Genomic DNA, 18,944 nt, shown 5'->3' with positions numbered 1-18,944 from the left:
AGTAGTGTAAGTTCCTGCCTGTACTCCAACATCTATAATCATCTTAATAAGGCTTATCTTTATCGTCCTTTAAATTTTAACCCTATAAGTTTACCAGGCTTGTTTCCTCTCAGCAGACCATACCTGCCTGCTTCCCTGCAATAGCTGTGTCACCTTGAAATTCACTCCACAGCACTGACCTAACCTCTTGTTTGTTTTGATTGTATGCAACCACCGTGGGTAGTTGTCCCTATTCGTTGGCCAGAGTAGCTCTCCCATTTGCTTTCACTGTTAACCAGCTAACTTCCTGTCCAGTTTTAAGAGGAGACTCTCTTGATAGTTTCCCAACTGTGCATCCCTGGGGTCCCCTTCCAATCTCTTTTTTTTTTCTATTATGCCTCTTTGCCTAAACTAACGTCTAAAATATCTGAAAGGTGTTAGGTGTGAGACCCATAGAACAGTTGATCCTTGAACACAGGGTTGGGGTACTGACCCCCCTCACAGTTGAAAGTTTACATATAACTTTTGACTCCCCAAACACTTCAGTCATCTCTTGCTGTCTGCAGGGGATCGGTTATGGGAATCCCCACAGATTCCCAAGCACAGATCAAAAACACTGTTTTCAATTTGTGGTTGGTTGAATTCACAGATGCAAAACCTGGGGATACAGGGGATTGACTATATATACTTAAGGAAAAAAATCCCCGTTATTACTGGACCCCTGTAGTTCAAACCCGTGTTGTTCAGTGGTCTGCTGTATTTTTTTTTCTTGTTATTGTGTGATTCTAGCTTATACACTCTGTTGCTCTCAAACCCATTTGGACCTTAGCAGTTTTAATGGTTTAAAAGTTCTAGTCTTCAGTCCTAACTGATAACTATGTAAAAGCAGCTTTGGGACTATAGAAGAAAAACTCATTCTACTGACCAACGCCCTAAAAACCAGTCTACTCTATTTAAGGTGATTCTTAATTAGAATTATTTATAACTCTTCTGGTTGAAGAGAGAACCCAGAACCCTAACTCCCAAAACAACCAAGGGCTCATAGTCGGCTCCCGTGGACAAGTGCTGGCCTATGGCATTTCCTTTATCCGCCTCCGTAATAATCCTGTGTCTTAAAATGAGCTCAGTATTATGTATAAAGGGGGTAATGAATGATCATACATATGAAAAGCAAGAAAGTTTATTTAAATGGACTTCCAGTGGTGATTTTTATTTTTCTACTTAATTTTCTCACATCTTTTATAATGGACATAGGGTCCATTTGTGGTTGAGGATTTAAAAATTGTCAGTAATGAAATATCTAAGATCTTCCCCACAGTGCTCTAAAGAAATGAACCGTATTTTGTTTTATTTATGTATTTATATCCTGGCTTATCTACAGACCTTGAACAAATTCATTTACCAAGTACTTACTGAGACCTACAATACGTAGGCATTGTGGAAGGTCCTGGGAATTCAAAGATGAAGAGAGGCAGCCCCTGCCCACAGGAAGCTGTAGAGGAAACTGAGCCACGTAAACACAAAGACAGACAGTAAACCATCTTCTGCTCACTATAAAGAGCAGAAATACAAGCACTAGCAACTTTAAGGTTCCATTGCAGATTGAAGAGATAAAGGGGGAAAGAAGGAAGTAGGGGTACTGTGGACTGGGCTGTGGTGAAGCACCATGGCTGGGCAGGGGGCATGTAATGGGTGTCAGTTTTTCTGGGTTAGCAGTCTGACATGTAAGCAGCTATAAAATGTGAGGACACCCAAGGGAGCAAAAATAAAGTGGGATCTGGAACAAAGATATTCACTCCTCGCCTCCCTCCATCCTGCCACTGTGTTGGATGCAGTGTGAGGCAATGGTCTGAGTTATTCAGAGACCCTGGCAGTGTTGCAAAGTACACCATAACACCAACTGGTTAAGTGATTACCTCTGGTAATGGAAATGAGTTGTTAAGTACAGATGTCCTCTTCAGGATCAGAAGTTAATTGGAGTGATCTTAAGTAACATTATAACCCTCATGTTCTCGATACCTTGGGGGTGAAGTGTGTCAGGTAGGAGGAAGCAGCACTGGGAAGGGAGCAGGCAGCTCGTGGGGCAGCCCTGCCTCTTCCACACATGGTATTCTGAGCCCCTTCCACTCTCCCGTTTGTCCCTCCAGGAGAAATGTGCCCAGTACTGGCCCTCAGATGGACTGGTATCCTATGGAGACATCACAGTGGAACTAAAGAAGGAGGAGGAATGTGAGAGCTACACCGTCAGAGACCTCCTGGTCACCAACACCAGGGTAAGATGGCTGGTGGGTGAGGCTTCTCCCACTGGGAAAACCGGGGTGCCCCTGCCTCTCTGATGGCTCTTCCTCCAAAGGAAAACAAGAGCAGGCAGATCCGGCAGTTCCACTTCCATGGCTGGCCTGAAGTGGGCATTCCCAGCGATGGAAAGGGCATGATCAACATCATCGCAGCTGTACAGAAGCAGCAGCAGCAGTCAGGGAACCACCCCATCACCGTGCACTGCAGGTACTGCTCACTCTGGCCCTAAGAGGGGAGAGAGGGAAAGTGACGAGAAGCAGGTGGGTTGGAGGCGATGGTGAGCGTGTGTCAGACAGAGAGGAAAAGGTGAGCAACGGTGGGTCGTTGGGGAGCACATGGCGATCAGGCTGGATGACCAGGACAGGGCCAGATGATAAGAGAGCATCCTGGTGTGTACTTAGCACATTATGTGTGGGGATACCTGGCCTCCTTATGCGACACAGGAAAGAGAAAAGAGCAAGTATTGAAGACAGTTTGAAGAAGACTGGAAAGGGCTGAGAAAACAGTTGTGAGAGAAAAGAGGAGTCAGGAGTGGCTCCTAGGTTTGAGGTAAGGTCTCTGGTAATGGGTGGTGTCACTGACGGGAGAAAGACAGTAAGGGGTTTTGCTGGTTGTGGGGAAATGTGAATTTTCTCTGGAGCATGTTATTTGCTGTTGCATTTTAGAAAAAATATTTATCATGAGTTTGTGTTGCTCTTATGACTAGAAAAAATAACCCTTTTAAAGGGGAAACAAGAATATTAAAAATTTCTATAAATTAGTTTTGAAAATCAAAAAACAAGCAAAGGAACTTCTAGGAATGTATCCAGTAAAAGTTCCTCAAGTGGCCAAAATGAAATAATTACAAAGATTGAAGTATTGCTTCTGGTAGTAACAGATTATGAGTAATATGAACACACATTAAAAGGGACTGATTTCAGGCCGCTCTGATACTCATACTGTGAGAACGAGACTGGTGCGGAACAATCCTCCAGATTCAGTGTTCGGTGAGAAAGGCCGCGGGGACACGGGCTGTCCCGCGGGACGGGGGCCGTGTGTGTTTATGTTGGTATGTGTGTAAGACACCTCTGCAGGGACACACGGGACCTGATGGCACTGCCTGTGCACCAGGGGAGAGTGAAGGGCAGAGAGATGTCACTGGACCAGGGAGGAGAGTTGTCACTGTTCAAGACCTTCTTGAAATTTGAACGATGCTAGTTAATTATCTATATAAAAATAATCATTTTAAAAAGTGAAGAAAAAGGGGCAAAGTACGTTAACTAATACTAATGCATAGTGAACATGAAAAGGTTGCTCAACTTTACTAGTAAGATGAGAAATGAGAGTGAAAGCAATGAACCATGGCTCTTGCCCAGTGGATTGGCAAAATGAAAGGGTTCCTGTGGCCTAAACACTTCATACCCACACTTTACCCTTGGTCACCCTCTCTTAGGACATCCCAGGTTCTCCAGCTACCCTGTACTTGTACCATGTGTCTGAATGTGGCTGAAGAAAAGTGCTGTGTTATGAGGTCTCCTGTTATGTTTCTGACCCTTGACCTCACGGTTGGCCCTTAGTGCCGCCTTGCTGTCCTTCCCGGTCTCCCAGCCTCCTGGACCAGAGCTAGGCCAAGTAGGGCCCAGCACCAGATCCAGCCTGCCACCTGGTTTTATGTGAGCCTGACAGCTAAGAACTTCTTTTTTAAAAGATTTTATTTATTTACTTTTAGAGAGAGGGGTAAGGGAGGGAGAAACAGAGGAAGAGTCACATTGATGTGTAAGAGAAACATCAATGGGTTGCTTCTCACACTTACTCCTGCTGGGGACTGGCCAGCCACCCAGGCATGTGCCTGACTGGGAATCAAGCCAACGAACTTTGGCTTTTCAGGATGACGCCCAACCGAGCCACACCAGCCAACACTATTTTTATATTTTTTAATACCTTTTTAAAAATCAAAAGAAGAATATTTCATGACATAAAAATGACATAAAATTCCAGTTTTATTGGAATGTGACGATGCTCATGTGTTATGGATTAGCCAGGGCTGCCCTCAGCCCCAGTGGCAGCACTGAGACCCAGCGGTGCCCTCCTTACCTCACGCTGCTGCTTCTCAGCACACACGGAGTTCCATTTGCCCTGTTGCAATTTGATTTCGTCTCTTCCCAGCAAAACCTTAGATGTTTTCCAACTTGCCAACTTTTTCCCCAGAAAGAAGGTATTTCCTACCTTCTTTCAAACCTCAAACCTCCAACACCTTGCCCATCCTCATTTTTAAGAGTTGGCTGTGTTTTCTATTTGACTAACAAAAGAGAAGCAATCAGAGAGAACTTCCACATACTCCCACCACCATAGCTCCCATCCGCCCGTACTGGTGCTGTGGACCCTGCAGCCTTTACGGTCAGTGGATGAGTTGCCTGACCTCTCGGAAGCCAGCTGTGTTCCTCATCTTACCACAAACTGAGCATCTGGAAACAACACACATTCATATAATAGTCTCTTTGCTCAGGAGACTGAGCATTTCCTAGCTGAGTCTTGTGCTTTAGGGTCTCACAAGACTGCATTTAAGGTGCCACCCAGGCCCGTGGGCCCACCTGAGGCTCAGATGGGAAAGGGTCCACCTCCCAGCTCACTTGGTTATTGGTAGCACTCAGTTCCTTGTAGGCTGTTGGACTAAGGGTCTCTTGTCCGAAGTTTCTTGCCATGTGACCTTTCCAGTGTGCTTGCTTGCTTCTTCTAAGCCAGCAAAGGAAAGAGCATCTCCTTGCCAGACAGGCTTATGATCTCAAGTAACATAATTATGTTTGTGTGATTGTGTACATGCTATTACCCTTGCTTAATTCTTTTGGGTAGAAGCACATCACAGATCCCTCGCACACTCAGGGGAGGGGGATAATACAAGGGCATGAATACCAGGAGGCAGGGATCTTGGGAGCCACACTAGAGCCTGTCTGCACCCCACCCTCCGTTGGTTACCAGCTCTGTCCCTCCAATTTTATCTCCTCAAGGACTTCTCTGTCCTACATGGTAACTACCTGATTAACCAACATCTTCATATAAATGTGCTATAATTTCTCCCATCTTAATATTTTAAAATAAATAAACTCTTGCCTCCAATTCCCCTCCAGCTATTTCTCTATTTTCCTTAATAGTAAAGCTTCTCAAAAAGATGGTTCATACTAACTCTCCCTGTGGGAGAGTTAGTAACAGTACCTGTCCCAATCCCATTCCAGCTGAACACACTCTATTACAGCTGCCCCTGTGAGAGCCATCTGTCACCTTCACGTTGCTGAGTTCAGTGACCACTTCCCATTCTTGTTATTCTTAACCCTTCATCAGTATTAAACAGTTGATCACTTACGTCTCTACAGAATGCTTTTAGCATAGCTTCTCTCTTGGTTTTTATCATCGTTAGCTGTTCTTTCTCTGTCTCCTTTGCTGATTCCTCTCCATCTGTGGTCCAGGGACCAGTTCATGGACCTCATCTGTGTCACTAACAGTCACTCCCCTAGGCAAACCCATCTGAGTCTCCTGGCATTGATACCAACACCCAAATCTGTATCACCAGTCAATCTCTCCCCTTAACTCCAGGTTTACATATCTGGTTACCTCCTCAGCACTTCCACGTGAGCATTTCATTTTAAGAGTTTCGGTCAGAACTCCTGACCTTCTTTCCAAGCCCACTGCTTCCACAGTCTTCCCCAAATCAGTAAGCAGCATTTCAGTCACTCAGGTGAGATGCCTTGCAGCCATCCTGTTCTCTTCTTTTTTTCTCACACTTGCACATCTAAAGCTCTGCTTTGCTCTACATGCAAAATAATTTCAGAATCAAGTGTTTCCCACTCCCGCCACCACAACTCCTCTGCACAAGCCACCTTCTCCTTTTCCCAGTAATTATACAAGCCTCACTGCTTTTCCCATGTCCACCCTTCCCCTCTGTTATCAACACAGAAGGCTGAGATAACATTTTAAAACTTGAGCAAGACCGTACCACTCCTTTACTTAGAATCTAACAGCGGTTCATAAGGCCCAAACCGACCTGAGGGCTCCTTGCCCAGGCCAGGTGGGGGTGCACCCAGGGGACTGGCATTCTCCCTGAGGGCTCTGACTGCACCCCAACACCCTCCTGCCTTGTGCCTGAGACGCTCATTTTCCAGGCAGCCATCCAGCCTGGGCACCTTCTTCCGGGCTCTATGGCAGAGAGCCTTCCCTCACCAGCCTGCTCACAAGAGCAGTCTCCCTGCCCTGCCTAGAACTCCTGTTTCTCCTTCTCCTTCCCATGCCGCATACCTTATTCTCTGGGGTTCCCGCCACCCATTAAAGTCCCACACCACAGGCACTCAGTAGAGTGTGGTGAGTAATCAACTGGTAACATTAAACGGGGAGTGTCACAGTGAGACTCTGGATTCCTGGGATGTAGGAAGAAAATGAGAGGCATAGGAAAGAACCAGCATACACACAACAGTGCAGGGGGCAAGGTTTGTCAGGGTCAGGAGAGGACTAGAACTCTGAGTGAGCAGCAGGTCAGGGCAACCCAGGCATGTTTATAGGTAGACAGCAGAGGCTCAGTGCTTGGTGGGTGAGGCTTGGACGTTCTTCACTATCCCATGGGCCACACCCCAGGCAAAGCGGGCCACGCAAGAAGGGAAGCAGGGATGCACCTGCTTCTCCAGAGCTGTGTGAGCAAAGAGCTTAATGTGAGGAGCAGTTGGGCCTCCTGCCCCACCCCCAGCACCAACCTCAGCCACTATCTGCTTATTGCCACTGTCAACTTGCCTCATCAGCACAGAGGTCTGGTGTGTTAAGTGTCTCTACTTTATTACAGTGCAGGGGCAGGACGGACAGGGACCTTCTGTGCCCTAAGCACAGTCCTGGAACGGGTGAAAGCGGAGGGGATTCTGGATGTCTTCCAGACCGTCAAGAGCCTGCGGCTGCAGAGGCCACACATGGTCCAGACACTGGTATGCTGCCCGCCTTCGTCCGCGCCACTGCACCATCTGCAGCCGTTCTTTGTCGGGTCATTTCAGTGGGGAGGCTCTTCCCAGGGACCCGATCCGGGTGTCAGAAGCCTGTGTAACCACAGACCCACCCTTCCCCAGGATGCCCCAGGCAGAACAAGCGTTGGGAGGCAGTGAAAGCCGTGGGGGGGTAGCCCTGTCACTAGTCACTCTTAACTGGTGCACCAGCTGCCCGGGCAGGGCAGGGAGCCCTCAAATCATGTTGGGCCTGTGGCCTCTGGAAAGTCTAGAACGGGGTACAGGGTGCCCCATGGGCTTGTCTGCACTTCTCCATGAGTTCTGAGGTGGGGAAGACTCAGGAGTGAGTCCTCTCTTCTGCTCAGGCTCCCTGTTAAGAAGTCCGGCTCCTAGCAGTAACCACTGAGGATGAGGACAGACATCCAAAAGGCTTTCTCAACCCTGTGGAGCTAGAACTATCTGCAGGGGAAAGAAAAGTCTATTTTAAGATGTTTGGGAAGTAATGAGGTGCCCTGAGCCTAACAGCCATAGTGAGGTGTGGGCCACGCAGAGCCGCCTCCCTGCCTGCTCTGCCGAGCCAGCTCCCACGTCTGACCTCCTGCTCTCTGGTCGCCTCCATCTGTAGAGGATTTCGCCCAGAAGAGGGAGGCTGTCAGAACCCTGGCAGAAACTGCATGTATGTTGGTCTCGTCAGTAACCCTGGCTTTTCCCCTCCTTTCACTCTCCAGGAACAGTACGAGTTCTGCTACAAGGTGGTGCAGGAATATATTGACGCATTTTCAGATTATGCCAATTTCAAGTAAGGGGTGATGAGACCCATGGACAGGAGAATTGCCTTTAATATTTTGTAATATTCTGTTTTGTTAATATACCCAAAATTGTGTATATATCTTATAACTGTTTTAGAAATTGGTACATAGGCTTCTATTACTTATTAGGTGGAGATTTTATATGTAAATGTGTTAGCACTGATAGTCCTTTTTCCAATGTTTTATTGGGGAATTAAATAGTGTGATGTTTGGATTGATATCGTGAAATCCTCTGCCTGGAAATTGGCTGCATTGTTCTGTGGTTTATACATCTTTTCCTGAAGAAGAAACACAAAACCCTTTCCAGGTAGCTTGACATCAACTAAGGAAAAAAAGCACAAAGTTCTCCGAGCTCTTGAGGAAATTGGTTGTCCCAGTGTCCTTCCAGGACACTGTTCCCTCCCTGCTTTGTAAATAATCCCTCCCCTCCCCTCCCCACCCAGCTCCTCCTTCCACCACTCACATCCACCATGGGAGTAAGGGGACCAGGGCGGTATCTCTGTCACCACACTAGGGATTATCAGGTAATAAAAGCTTTGCCTCCCGGAGGAAATGTCTCTCCCTTTGTCAGAGGTGGGGCAGCCATACCAGGGCTGGGGCTCTCCTAGGCCACTCCTGGCCCTCCTGTTACTGTTCTGTCTCAACTGGCGGCAGAGAGACCACAGTCCTCACAACTCCTCCTTTCCAGTAAGCGCAGCCCTGCCAGCTCTTGGCTAAGTCGCCAAGGACCCACCCGCCCCCCTCCCAGCACATCTTTGGTGCAGTGGTCCCAGCCAACCTGGCTCCCTGGGAAGATGGCCTAGGGCACAGAGGAGAGAAAAGGCGGCTCAGAGCTAAGGCCAGTCCGACCTTTCTGGTGCTCTGCTACAAAACCATCTAGACTGCGTCACTCTGTCCAGAACGTCTTTCTACTCACATTTGCTGTGTTAAATAGCTTCAGTTACCTTTCGTATCTGTCCTCATTTTCAGGGCTCTTACATGCAAGTGCCTCAGATCCTGGATGGTGGGAGTCTTAGATTCCAACTTGATTTTGAGCCTGATTATTAGTCAAAAGTGTCTAACTTCTGTGCCTCAAATGAGGTGGATGTTCATTTATTCCTCACCTAACAGAGACCTAGGATTGTCCCATCTCATGATCCCATTGTCTCTTAGGGTGTTATTGTTTTCTTCATGGTTGGAGCTGGATCACTGCCCTTTCCCATGGAGAACCAAAAATCAACATGGAGAGCAAGCAACTTCATTTTAAAGAACATCAAGCAAAATTTGCACTTACCATTTTCACATATATCCCACTGGCCAAAACCTAGTCGGAGGCTACGCCTAGCTACAAGGAATGCTGGGAAAGAGTCTTTGGGAGCACAGCTGGGAGGGCGGGTCTGTGCACTGCCTGCTGTGCTCATGAGCAGCTCATCATGGGAACAAGAGAGCAAGCTTGTTGCCATGGCTGGCAGTGCAGGGCAATGCAGGGCCAAGGGAGACTTGGGGTCTGCGGAGCCTTTCTTGAGAGCAAGGCAGGTCCTGAGCTTCCTCAGGTTGCCAGGAGTGAGAGGTGGCACCCTATCCTGGCCCATGAAGGCACGCTTGAAATAGCAGTACTGCTATGCTTGGAAGAGGTGAGACTTGAATTGGATCCAAGGGATGCTGGTGATTTAGGTGACAGAATGGAGGACAGGTTGTGTGGAGCCGCATTACAGAGCACCTTGGAGTCCAAGCAAGCAAAGACATGATGGCTCTGTACCACATGTTCAGGAGGTCCGCGGGGACACCATCACGACAGACCGCCTCTGGAAGCTTGCAAGGGGTGTTTGTGTCAGTGAGGTACCTGGTCCCTCTGTACGAACTAAGGAACTCCAAGGGGCAATAAATGCCAATTTCAGTAGTTTTAAAAGAAGCATGGATAAATTAAGCAAAGACAAATTTGATAAATTTCTGATGAGGGGTGCTATGATTGGGAGAGGACCCTGGCGCTCCTCACAGGCCACTTCGGATGCCTGTGTGTGACCCAAGTTGAGGCAGGTGGAAGAGAGCACCCCATGCTCGCAACGCACGGGGCTTCATGCAGTCTTGCCAAAGCTCATGACCTTTCCTGCAGCCCTCCAGCATTCTCTGCACCCCTTTAATGCCCACCCCAACTTTGCTCCAGCCCTTGGATCCACTAGTAAGCAGTTCCTGTGTTGACTCTTCATCTTGTTCCTTAACACAGAGCAACATTGCTGCCCTGTTTCCACAACTCCAGCTAGCCCATGTTCTGCCGTCACCCAGACCACCTAGTGAGGGGTTTGTGCCCCTCTGTGCTCCCGTGGCAGCTGGGTGCTCAGCTCCACACCTGTTTTCCCCACTGACTATGGGCAGCTCCCAGACTGGAATGATGTCCTCTCCTCAGGGCAGAGTTAGGTGGAACTCAGTGGTGAGCAGATGACTTTCTGTGTCATCCTAAGAGAGAGGACGAGGAACTGCAGAGTTTATAGTCTGGAAGGGCATAGCAAACATTCCTGAGAAGTAGGTATGTTTCCCTAAATAGGGGCCCAGAGCTTCCCCTGGGAAGCTTAGCCAGTCTGATTTGGATTTTTAGGAAAAACCACAAACAAATTAGAGAAAAAACAAAGCACCCCCATTCCTTTTTAAATGAACTTGAGGGACTTTGACTAAAACATTCTGTAAACCCAAGTCAGAACTAAGCTTGCTTATTAAACTCAATCATTTCCACTAAACCACAAATGTTTTCACTAAAAATTACTTGGTTAACCAATACATCAGGAAAAAAAGTCGTTTTTTTCCAAAACAGATTAACTGAACACATACTTCGGGTCCCTGCTAAATAAATCGTGGAAATTCACATGTGTGCCCTCCTTCCCGGGCAGCTGAGTTCCAGGTGCCCATGACCTGCTGTGCCATTCCCTCCCTCATCTTCGACACAGGATTCGATGCACCTGCTTGCCCAGTGACTGGCCATTGTGATGCCAAGCCTGGTCCAGGACCTTGCATTTGCCGTTCAGCTCAAATGCAAAGACTGGCTATGGACCCTGTAAATAGGCCTGTGCCCCCAGAGGCTGATAGCTGGCATAGAAATCTGAGCTGACAAACATGTAGAGGCAGGAGCATGTTTCAAGTGTCCCAGGACACCTGTGCCCGAATCCTGGCATAGCCCTGGCTGTGCGCAGGTTGGGGAGGGGTTGGAACCTTGAGAAGCAGAGTTACTCCCACCTGCTGCTGACTGCCCAACAGGATGCTGCACAGCCTCCTCAGCTGGCCCTTCCATAGGCCTTAGAGAGGCCACCGGCGGGCAGGTGTGCCTCACCCAAACCTACCTCCACCTGAAGCGACCCAGCCCTGGCCCTCGGGTATGTGGGTGAGGACTGGTTCCCCCAAACCCATTTTGCAGGGGGACAAAAACCCCTCAGGAAGAGTGGTCATAGCCTCCTCTGGACCTCTTACCAGGTTGCAGGGCTCCCCACGCAGGCCACCACTTTTCCCCCAGGGAGCTCTGTGCTGGGTGGAACTCAGATTGTCCCCAGCCATTGTTCCTCTCAGGGCCACAACTTCCTTTTTGGATCAGAAAAGGCTATAAGGGCTTTTTAGGCCTAAGGACAGGAACTTGAGGAGGCAGCCTGAAAAGTGGGAAGATGTAGGAAGGGAGCATCCGTCTGGTGACCCCAGAGTCGGTGGCTGCAAAAAACTGGGAACGTGCAGTGGTAAGGGAAGGAGACTGGGTGGTGAGCTGCTCCCCTTTCCCTCTGCAAACGTCACTGGAGTCTGTGGCCTGGAGCAGGGGGTGGAGCCACCTCATCAATAAATCCTGGGGTTCTCTGGGGTCCCCTTGCTGCCTGGAGAAGCCACAGCTCTCTGTAAGTGAGGAGGCTGCCCTCCCCAAGGCCTGGGACTCGGATGGAGCTCCATCCTTGGTGGGTAGCTCCCCTTCCCCCTCCCAAATCCCTCCACCCATGAACCATGCCCAAAAAGCCCACTTCCCTTCCTCCAACAAAACTTGTGCCTGCTGCCCCTGGTGTGGGAGGGGCAAGGGGTAGAAGCACTTGCTCCTGTCACCACCACACATTCATTCACATCCCCACTTGCCTGGGAAGAGAGATGGTAAACCTGAGACAAGTGGCAGAGGGCCTGCCACTCTGGTCCCCCAGCACCAGCTGCCCCCGGTTGCTGCCTGTCTCATAGAGAACTCCTCTTTCCGTCCATCCATTGGCCCATTTCCCACTCCATCTTTCCCATTTCTGGAATCCCCCAAGAAAGGAGGGTAGGCCTGACTGACTGGGGTTGGCCCCCAGCTGGCTGATAACCTCCAGGCTCCGAGGCTCTGGGAGGAGGCTAGTTGCCAGGAGCCCTCAGGGTCAGGACCCCTGTAGTCTTGGGATGAGGAGCAGTGGCAGAAGAGGGAAGGGCGTTAGGGGACACTAAAGCTGCCCCTGAAGTGCCAGTTGTCCAAAGGGAACCTGGAGTAGGTGCAGGGGATTGTGCGTGAAAGTGCCAGGCTCCTTGAGTGCTGTCCTCTGTCCATGGGAACAGCCCTGCCATGGCCATCCCCAGGCTGGGCTGCCTGCAGCTGCTGCAGCCACCACCCCTGGACTCTTGAAGAGCCCATGGCTGGTACCCTGGAGAAAAGCAAGCCTCCAGCTCACCCCTGCACTGCCAGCATGTCCCATGGCCTTCAGGTGGGTGATGAGTCCCCCTAGCCCGAGTGGGAGGAAGGTGCTGGCTGGGTCTCCTTCACCTACCTTGGGCCTTGGGTGGGGGGTAGTGAGGGCAGCAAGTCTCAGCTCTTCTTTTTCAAGATTTTACTTTTAGAGAGGAGAAAGAGGGAGAAAGAGGGAGAGAAACATCAATGTGAGAAATATCGATGAGTTGCCTCTCACATGCATCCCAGCTGGGGATGGGGCCTACAGTCCCGGCATGTGCCCTCTCTGGGAATCAACCTGCAGTCCTTTGCCTCTTGGGAAGAAGCCCAACCAACTGAGACACGCAGGCCAGGGCTCTTCTCCCTTCAGGGAAAGAGTTCTGTGCACTGCTGCAGGCAGACCAGACCAGATCGCTCGTAGCCTCCATGGTGTTGCCCTGGCTCCCCCACTCTCCATCCTGGGGAAAGTGTACCTGGAAGGGAAGAACCACAAGCCCATGGACCCTCCGTGGAAAGCAGCACCTGGTAGGTGCAGACACTGCTGGTAGGTAGGGTGAGAGGGGTCATGGACGCTAAGGGCTGGGGGCTATGTGGGTTGAAGAGAGAATAGACAACACTGAAACACCCCTGGGCAGCGCCCCCAGCCCTTGCTGCCCATAAGCAAGGTGCTGCCTGCTATTCTTCCTATTTCCCCGAATTCTAGACAATTTATAATTACGTTAAATTAGCGATTAAAAGTCGCTAGTGGAGTAGGAAATAGTTGTACTAGCAAAACTTCCATAAATAAGACAGTGACCGCAGTGGGGGTCTCCCAGCCTTCTTGTCTAGGGATACCAGTGTGTCCCCCTGCCGATGGAAAGAGGTGAGCGATGCGATCTCACACTGACAGGTAGCAAGGCCTGGAGGACCGGGTGGTCATCGTCAGGGCACTAGAAATGACCGTGATTGCAGCGCTCCCCAAAGGCATATCAGAACACCGATGTGTGGAGATGGAGTATTACTATTTTGCACATTATTTTTTAAAGAGCACCAGTAACTAAAGGAGAAAGTAGTAGATTCCTATAAGCCAAAACCTTACTTCCTGATCCGTATGAATTCAGGTTTTTACGTATCAGGCTCATTTAGGGGTAGCCGCATGCCCAGGGAAGTGGAGGCCCCCCAAGCTGAGTCCGCTAGGCGGAGGAGCCTGTCTATACGCGGGTGGCCGCAACCTGCTCCGCGAACTGAGGAGGGGGGCGGGCGCTAAGGGCCGAGCCACAGCTCTGCGTCCAGATGACCCGAGATCCCGCTGGAATGACTGTCCCCATTCCCCATGGACTGGACCCCGAGCGCTGAGCCCTGCCGCCCAATAAAGATATGAGAACCCCAGCGCTGCTGAATCGAATTCTCTCCTTCCTCTTCCTCTCCCACTACGCGGAGACCCTTGCTCGCGCGGGGTCTGGAGGGAAGTGGGCCTAGCCCGCGCGCGGAAGGGACAGGGGGCAGGAAGAGGCTCCGCAGGGAGGGCGCAATCAGAGCCTGAGACAGACAACAGCAGGCTAGCCTCGTCTGCCGCCGGGAGTGGCCTCCAGGGAACTAGAGGGTAGACCCCGGACTCCAAGTCCCATGGTGCCCCGCGCCCGCTTCCGGGCTTCCGTGATGCCCTGCGGCGGACCGGACACTTGGTGGCCTCGGTCATGCTGCGCGCGTTGAGCCGGCTGGGTGTGCGGACCCCGTGCGGGCCCCAGTCCCCGCTGCTGCTACCCGCGCGGGGCCGCAAGACCCGTCACGACCCGCCGGCCAAGTCCAAGGTCGGGCGCGTGGCTACCCCGCCCGCAGTGGATCCTACGGAGTTCTACGTGCTGACAGAGCGTTACCGGCAGTACCGCCAAACGGTGCGCGCTCTCAGGTGTGTGTGGCGGAGGGGGAGGTGGCCGCCGGGAGTGTGTGTCGGGGTGGGCGGGCTAAGAGGGTGTCGACTTCGGGTGCGTCTCTGCCCAGGCTGGAGTTCGTGTACGAGGTGCAGAGGAAGATAAAGGAGGCCCGGACCGGGGTCCTGGCAGAGCGCAAGGCGCTGGAGGATGTCACTGAACACCAGAACCTGATGGCCTGGAACCAAGCGGAGAACCGGCGGCTGCACGAGCTGCGGTGAGCCGGGCGGGACAGAGACACCTGTCTGGCTCATGGGGAACCTAACCGGCTCAGTCGCAGCTTCTTGCTCCTACCAGGATAGAGAGACTGCGGCAGGAGGCGCGGGAGCGGGAGCAACGGCAGGCGGAGGAGAAGGCCCGTAAGGCCCGAGAGACACAGGCCTGGGTGCAGCTCAAGGAGCAAGAACTGCTGCAGCTGCAGGTGGGCCTCGTCTCCAGGGGGTGGGGCTGGAGGCCAAGAGCTTCGCCTGGGAGGACGCTGGAGGCCTGGGTGCAGCGAAGTGGGGCACTGGCTATGGGTAGTAGAGAGAGCAGTCTTGAGAGTTAGCAGGTGGGGATTTGGGAGAGGAGAGCCAGGAGACTGACACCCGAAAAGAGCTGGAAGTAACATGACATTGTAAGGTGTTCAGGTAGCTGGTGAGTGGTAAGCTGATGTCTGAGGGAGGGACCCCCACAATCCACAAAGTTTGTATTTTGCCTAATGGTGGTAAAGGCACTGAAGGGTTGATTATGTGGGCTAGGTTCTCATGAGCGATCCAGCAAGAATGAATGAGGCTTGAATTAAAGTAATAGAGAGGAGGGGTTTAAGAGGTAGCATTGATGGAGCTATGCCACCCTGCAGGACACTAAGTTGTCACAGCTGGCATGCTGTGGTTCTGGCGGAGGTGTGCAGTGGATGATTAAGAAAGAGGAATGTGGCAGGGCGGCCGGAAGCTCAGCAGAGCACTCAAAGAGGGCCTGGGCTGTAAGCTTGCCTCCCAGGGGAGAGCTGGAGCCCGTCAGTGGGCTGAAGGCCAGCAGGCTTCAGCAGGCTGGTGTGTGCTGGGGGCTCCCCTTCAGCTGTCCTTCTTTCTCCCAATAGGAGGAAGCAAAAAACTTCATCACCCGAGAGAACCTGGATGCTCGAATAGAAGAAGCTCTGGACTCCCCTAAGAACTACAACTGGGCCATCACCAGGGAGGGGCTGGTGGCCAGGCCACAGCACGAGGGCTCCTAAGGGCCCATTAAGGACAGTGCCCGCACAGGGTCTGTGCGTAGGGGCGTATGAGGGTTGAGTCTGACCTGGAATAAAGCAGTGGTGTTCGTATGAAGAAGGAAGCTCAGTGTGGCCCTCCTGTTCTGGCCTCTGCACCTACCACTTGGTCAGAAACTCCCACACTCAGCGCCTGTTTCCGCCCCATGTAAAACTGTGGGACCCTAGAGGTGTCCATCTCACAGAGGAGCAGACCAGACCGTAGTCTCCAGGTCACCTCCTGAGTGTCATCGAGGGCAGTCAGCGGTTGGCAGGTTGTGTAGCCCATGGGCCAAATCTGGCCTAGTATATGATTTTGTAAATAAAGTTTTACTGGAATACATCCACACCCATTCATTGACTACTTGGTTGCTAAAATGGCAGAGATGATTAGTTGCAACGGGGGCCATATATGACTTGCAAAATATTTGTTATATGGCTTTTACAGAAGTTTGCTGACCCTGATCCAGGGTTTTAGGGCTCCAGCCAGGAACAGCTGTCATCTGGTATTTGAGGCGCAGGCTAACCATTGGCCAAAGATCTGTTTCATCCTGACCATGGGCTTTGCTGGCCAGGATCTGGTGTGTGTAAGCCACAGAAGGCAAAATGGAGACCCCATTTCTTCTGGTAGCCCTTTGCACCCATGGCCTTGGTGACCTACATCTGCCCTGGCACTGCCAGCCTCCTTGGACCACCCAGCAGATGGGTGCTGGCAGGGGAGGCCTGGCTGAGTCAGGCTTTACAAGGTCAGTGTAGTTTGTCAAGCACTTGAATCAAACCTTGTGGTACCAGAAATACTGTGATTAAAGTTCACAAGATCACCCTGGCTGGTGTGGCTCAGTGGATTGAGCGCCAGCCTGCAAACCAAACAGTCATTGGTTCGATTCCCAGTTGGGGCACATGCCAGGGTTATGGGCCAGGTTCCCAGTGCGGGGTGTGTGAGAAGCAACCACACACTGATGTTTCTCTCCCTCTTCCCTTCTTCTCTGTCTGGAAGTATAATCTTTTTTTTAAAAGTTCAGTTTAAAGATTGAATAAGTGACTATATAGATCCGTGGCCCCTGTTTAGAGAGGCCCTCAAGCATCATCTGGGTGGAGGCTGAAGAGATGTTTTTCTGAGCCAGAGCTGCTGCCCTTTGTCACTATTGACTTGAACTTACCCAGATACCAGAGGGGGGAGGTGGGTATACACACACAGCACACCCCCGACACTTCTCTATCTTTGGGAGCAGCTCCTGCCACAGCCCCTCACCCCCCGGAAGTGTACACCTGCTCCAAGTTTGCCCCCATCCCCACCTTGGTCAGGGCCACCTCTCAGCTGCAGAGCAGGTCGCTCTCTGCCTTGGTGCTGAAACGAACAGAGACACTTACAGATGAGCTCCTCAGCAGCTTGGCAGCCCCATGTCCTCTGACCTCACTTATTTCTAGCAGCTTCCAAACCAGGGCCATTTCAGGGGACATCGGCATAGCAGTGAAGTTCATTGCTGCTGGGGCTACCACCATAGGGGAGGCAGGCTCGGGCTGGAATTGGGACTGTGTTTGGAAGCCTCATCATTGGTGATGCCAGGAACCCTTCTCTGAAGCAACAGCTCTTCTACTCCATTGTGGGGGCTTGGAGGCCATGGGACTCATGCCTGATGGTGGCGTTTCTCCCATCTTCACCATGTGAAGGAGCCGTCACCACCTCCCATACTTCTTTCTCCCTGTGACTTGTCTGCCCTGCATGTTCCTTTCCCTGTACTTCCCTAGGCAGCCTGGGGAAAGTGGCTGGCTAGGGTTTTGGTAGAGGAAAGACAAATAATATATGAATAAAAATAAAGAAAAATATGCATATGTCACTATCCTAGCCCCAAATTTACTTTGTTAAAAATGGTGTGGCCCTGGCTGGTATAACACAGTGGATTGAGTGTGGGCCTGCAAACCAAAAGGTCACTGGTTCGATTCCCAGTCAGGGCACATGCCTGGGTTGCAGGCCAGGTCCCCAGGAAAGAGCATGCGAGAGACAACCACACATTGATGTTTCTCTCCTCTTTCTCCCTTCCCCTCTCTCTCAAAATAAATAAAATCTCTAAAAATTCAGTAGAAGTGGAATTGCTGGATCACAAGGCAACTCCATTTGAAGCTTTTGAGGACCCTCCACACTGTTTTCCATGGTGGTTGCACCATCCACATTCCCACCAAGAGCCCACTCCTCTCTTACTTCTTTTCCCTTTGGGAAACAGTGCCACCTTTTATTCACAGCATAGATATTTGGCCTCTGTGCAAAATACTTGACTTTAAAACACAACTTTTGATTCGACTGAAAATAGCTTCTTTGATTTAAAGTTGCCTTGACCAATCTCACTCTAAACGGGTGTAGGAGAAACTATGCCACTAGGCAACATTAGCCTGGCCTAATAAAAATCTATTTCTTTTTTAAATATATTTTATTGATTGTGCTATTATAGTTGTCCTATTTTCCCCCTTCATTCCCCTCCACCCTGCACACCCTCTCCCACCCACATTCCCTTTAGTTCATGTCCATGTGTCAGAAGTTCTTTAGCTTCTACATTTCCCACACTACTCTTGCCCTCCCCCTGTCTATTTTCTCCCTACCGTCTATGCTACTGATTCTCTGTACCTTCTCCTCCTCCCACTCCCCTGTTGCTTACCCTCCATGTGATCTTCATTTCTGTGGCTCTGCTCCTGTTCTGGCTGTCCTCTTAGTTTGCTTTTGTTTTAGGTGTGGTTGTTAATAACTGTGAGTTTGCTGTCCTTTCACTGTTTATATTTTTTATCTTCTTTTCCTTAGATAAGTCCCTTTAACATTTCATATAATAAGGGCTTGGTGATGATGAACTCCTTGAACTTGACCTTATCTGAGAAGCACTTTATCTGCCCTTCCATTCTAAATGAAAACTTTGCTGGATAGAGCAATCTTGGATGTAGGTCTTTGCATTTCATGACTTGGAATACTTCTTTTCAGCCCCTTCTTGCCTGTAAGGTCTCTTTTGAGAAATCAGCTGACAGTCTGATGGAAACTCCTTTGTAGGTGACTGTCCCCTTAAGATCTCTTGCTGCTTCTAGAATTCTTGCCTTCGTTCTAATCTTGGGTAATGTAATGATGATGTGCCTTGGTGTGTTCCTTCTTGGGTCCAA

At 50.5% G+C, this 18,944-nt stretch overlaps 2 protein-coding genes across 5 annotated transcripts in view; both read left to right on the top strand.

Annotated features, from left to right (window-relative positions):
• Window positions 1-8,256, top strand: part of PTPRA (protein tyrosine phosphatase receptor type A) — a 144,433-nt gene extending 136,177 nt beyond the window's left edge. For all 4 annotated transcript variants that reach the window (XM_037141190.2, XM_053671134.1, XM_037141189.2 and 1 more), the window contains 4 exons: window positions 2,127-2,252; window positions 2,333-2,484; window positions 7,079-7,214; window positions 7,958-8,256. In XM_037141190.2, the coding sequence (XP_036997085.1) occupies window positions 2,127-2,252; window positions 2,333-2,484; window positions 7,079-7,214; window positions 7,958-8,032 (489 nt within the window). In that variant the 3' untranslated portion in view covers window positions 8,033-8,256. The remainder of the gene's footprint in view (window positions 1-2,126; window positions 2,253-2,332; window positions 2,485-7,078; window positions 7,215-7,957) is intronic.
• A 6,048-nt stretch (window positions 8,257-14,304) lies between these two features.
• Window positions 14,305-16,159, top strand: MRPS26 (mitochondrial ribosomal protein S26). The gene is made up of 4 exons (XM_037141192.2): window positions 14,305-14,553; window positions 14,646-14,792; window positions 14,873-14,996; window positions 15,657-16,159. The coding sequence occupies exons 1-4, from the start codon at window positions 14,342-14,344 to the stop codon at window positions 15,789-15,791; spliced, it is 618 nt and encodes a 205-aa protein (XP_036997087.2). The 5' UTR covers window positions 14,305-14,341; the 3' UTR covers window positions 15,792-16,159.
• Window positions 16,160-18,944: the final 2,785 nt, after the last annotated feature.

The sequence above is a fragment of the Artibeus jamaicensis genome, unplaced genomic scaffold (genome assembly GCF_021234435.1).
Source record: "Artibeus jamaicensis isolate MK-2021 breed Jamaican fruit bat unplaced genomic scaffold, CSHL_Jam_final contig_685, whole genome shotgun sequence".
Classification (NCBI taxonomy): Eukaryota; Metazoa; Chordata; class Mammalia; order Chiroptera; family Phyllostomidae; genus Artibeus; species Artibeus jamaicensis.
The sequence above is the reverse complement of the archived record's forward strand: the minus strand, read 5'-3'. Positions and strand labels throughout refer to the sequence as shown.

What these genes read in the sequence shown, in the direction of transcription:
- MRPS26 (XM_037141192.2), top strand. Translation starts at nt 14,342, where the DNA reads ATGCTGCGCGCGTTGAGCCGGCTGGGTGTGCGGACCCCGTGCGGGCCC. An exon ending in CGGCGGCTGCACGAGCTGCG is followed by an intron (nt 14,793 to 14,872) that starts GTGAGCCGGGCG and finishes TGCTCCTACCAG; the next exon opens with GATAGAGAGACTGCGGCAGG. An exon ending in AAGAACTGCTGCAGCTGCAG is followed by an intron (nt 14,997 to 15,656) that starts GTGGGCCTCGTC and finishes TTCTCCCAATAG; the next exon opens with GAGGAAGCAAAAAACTTCAT.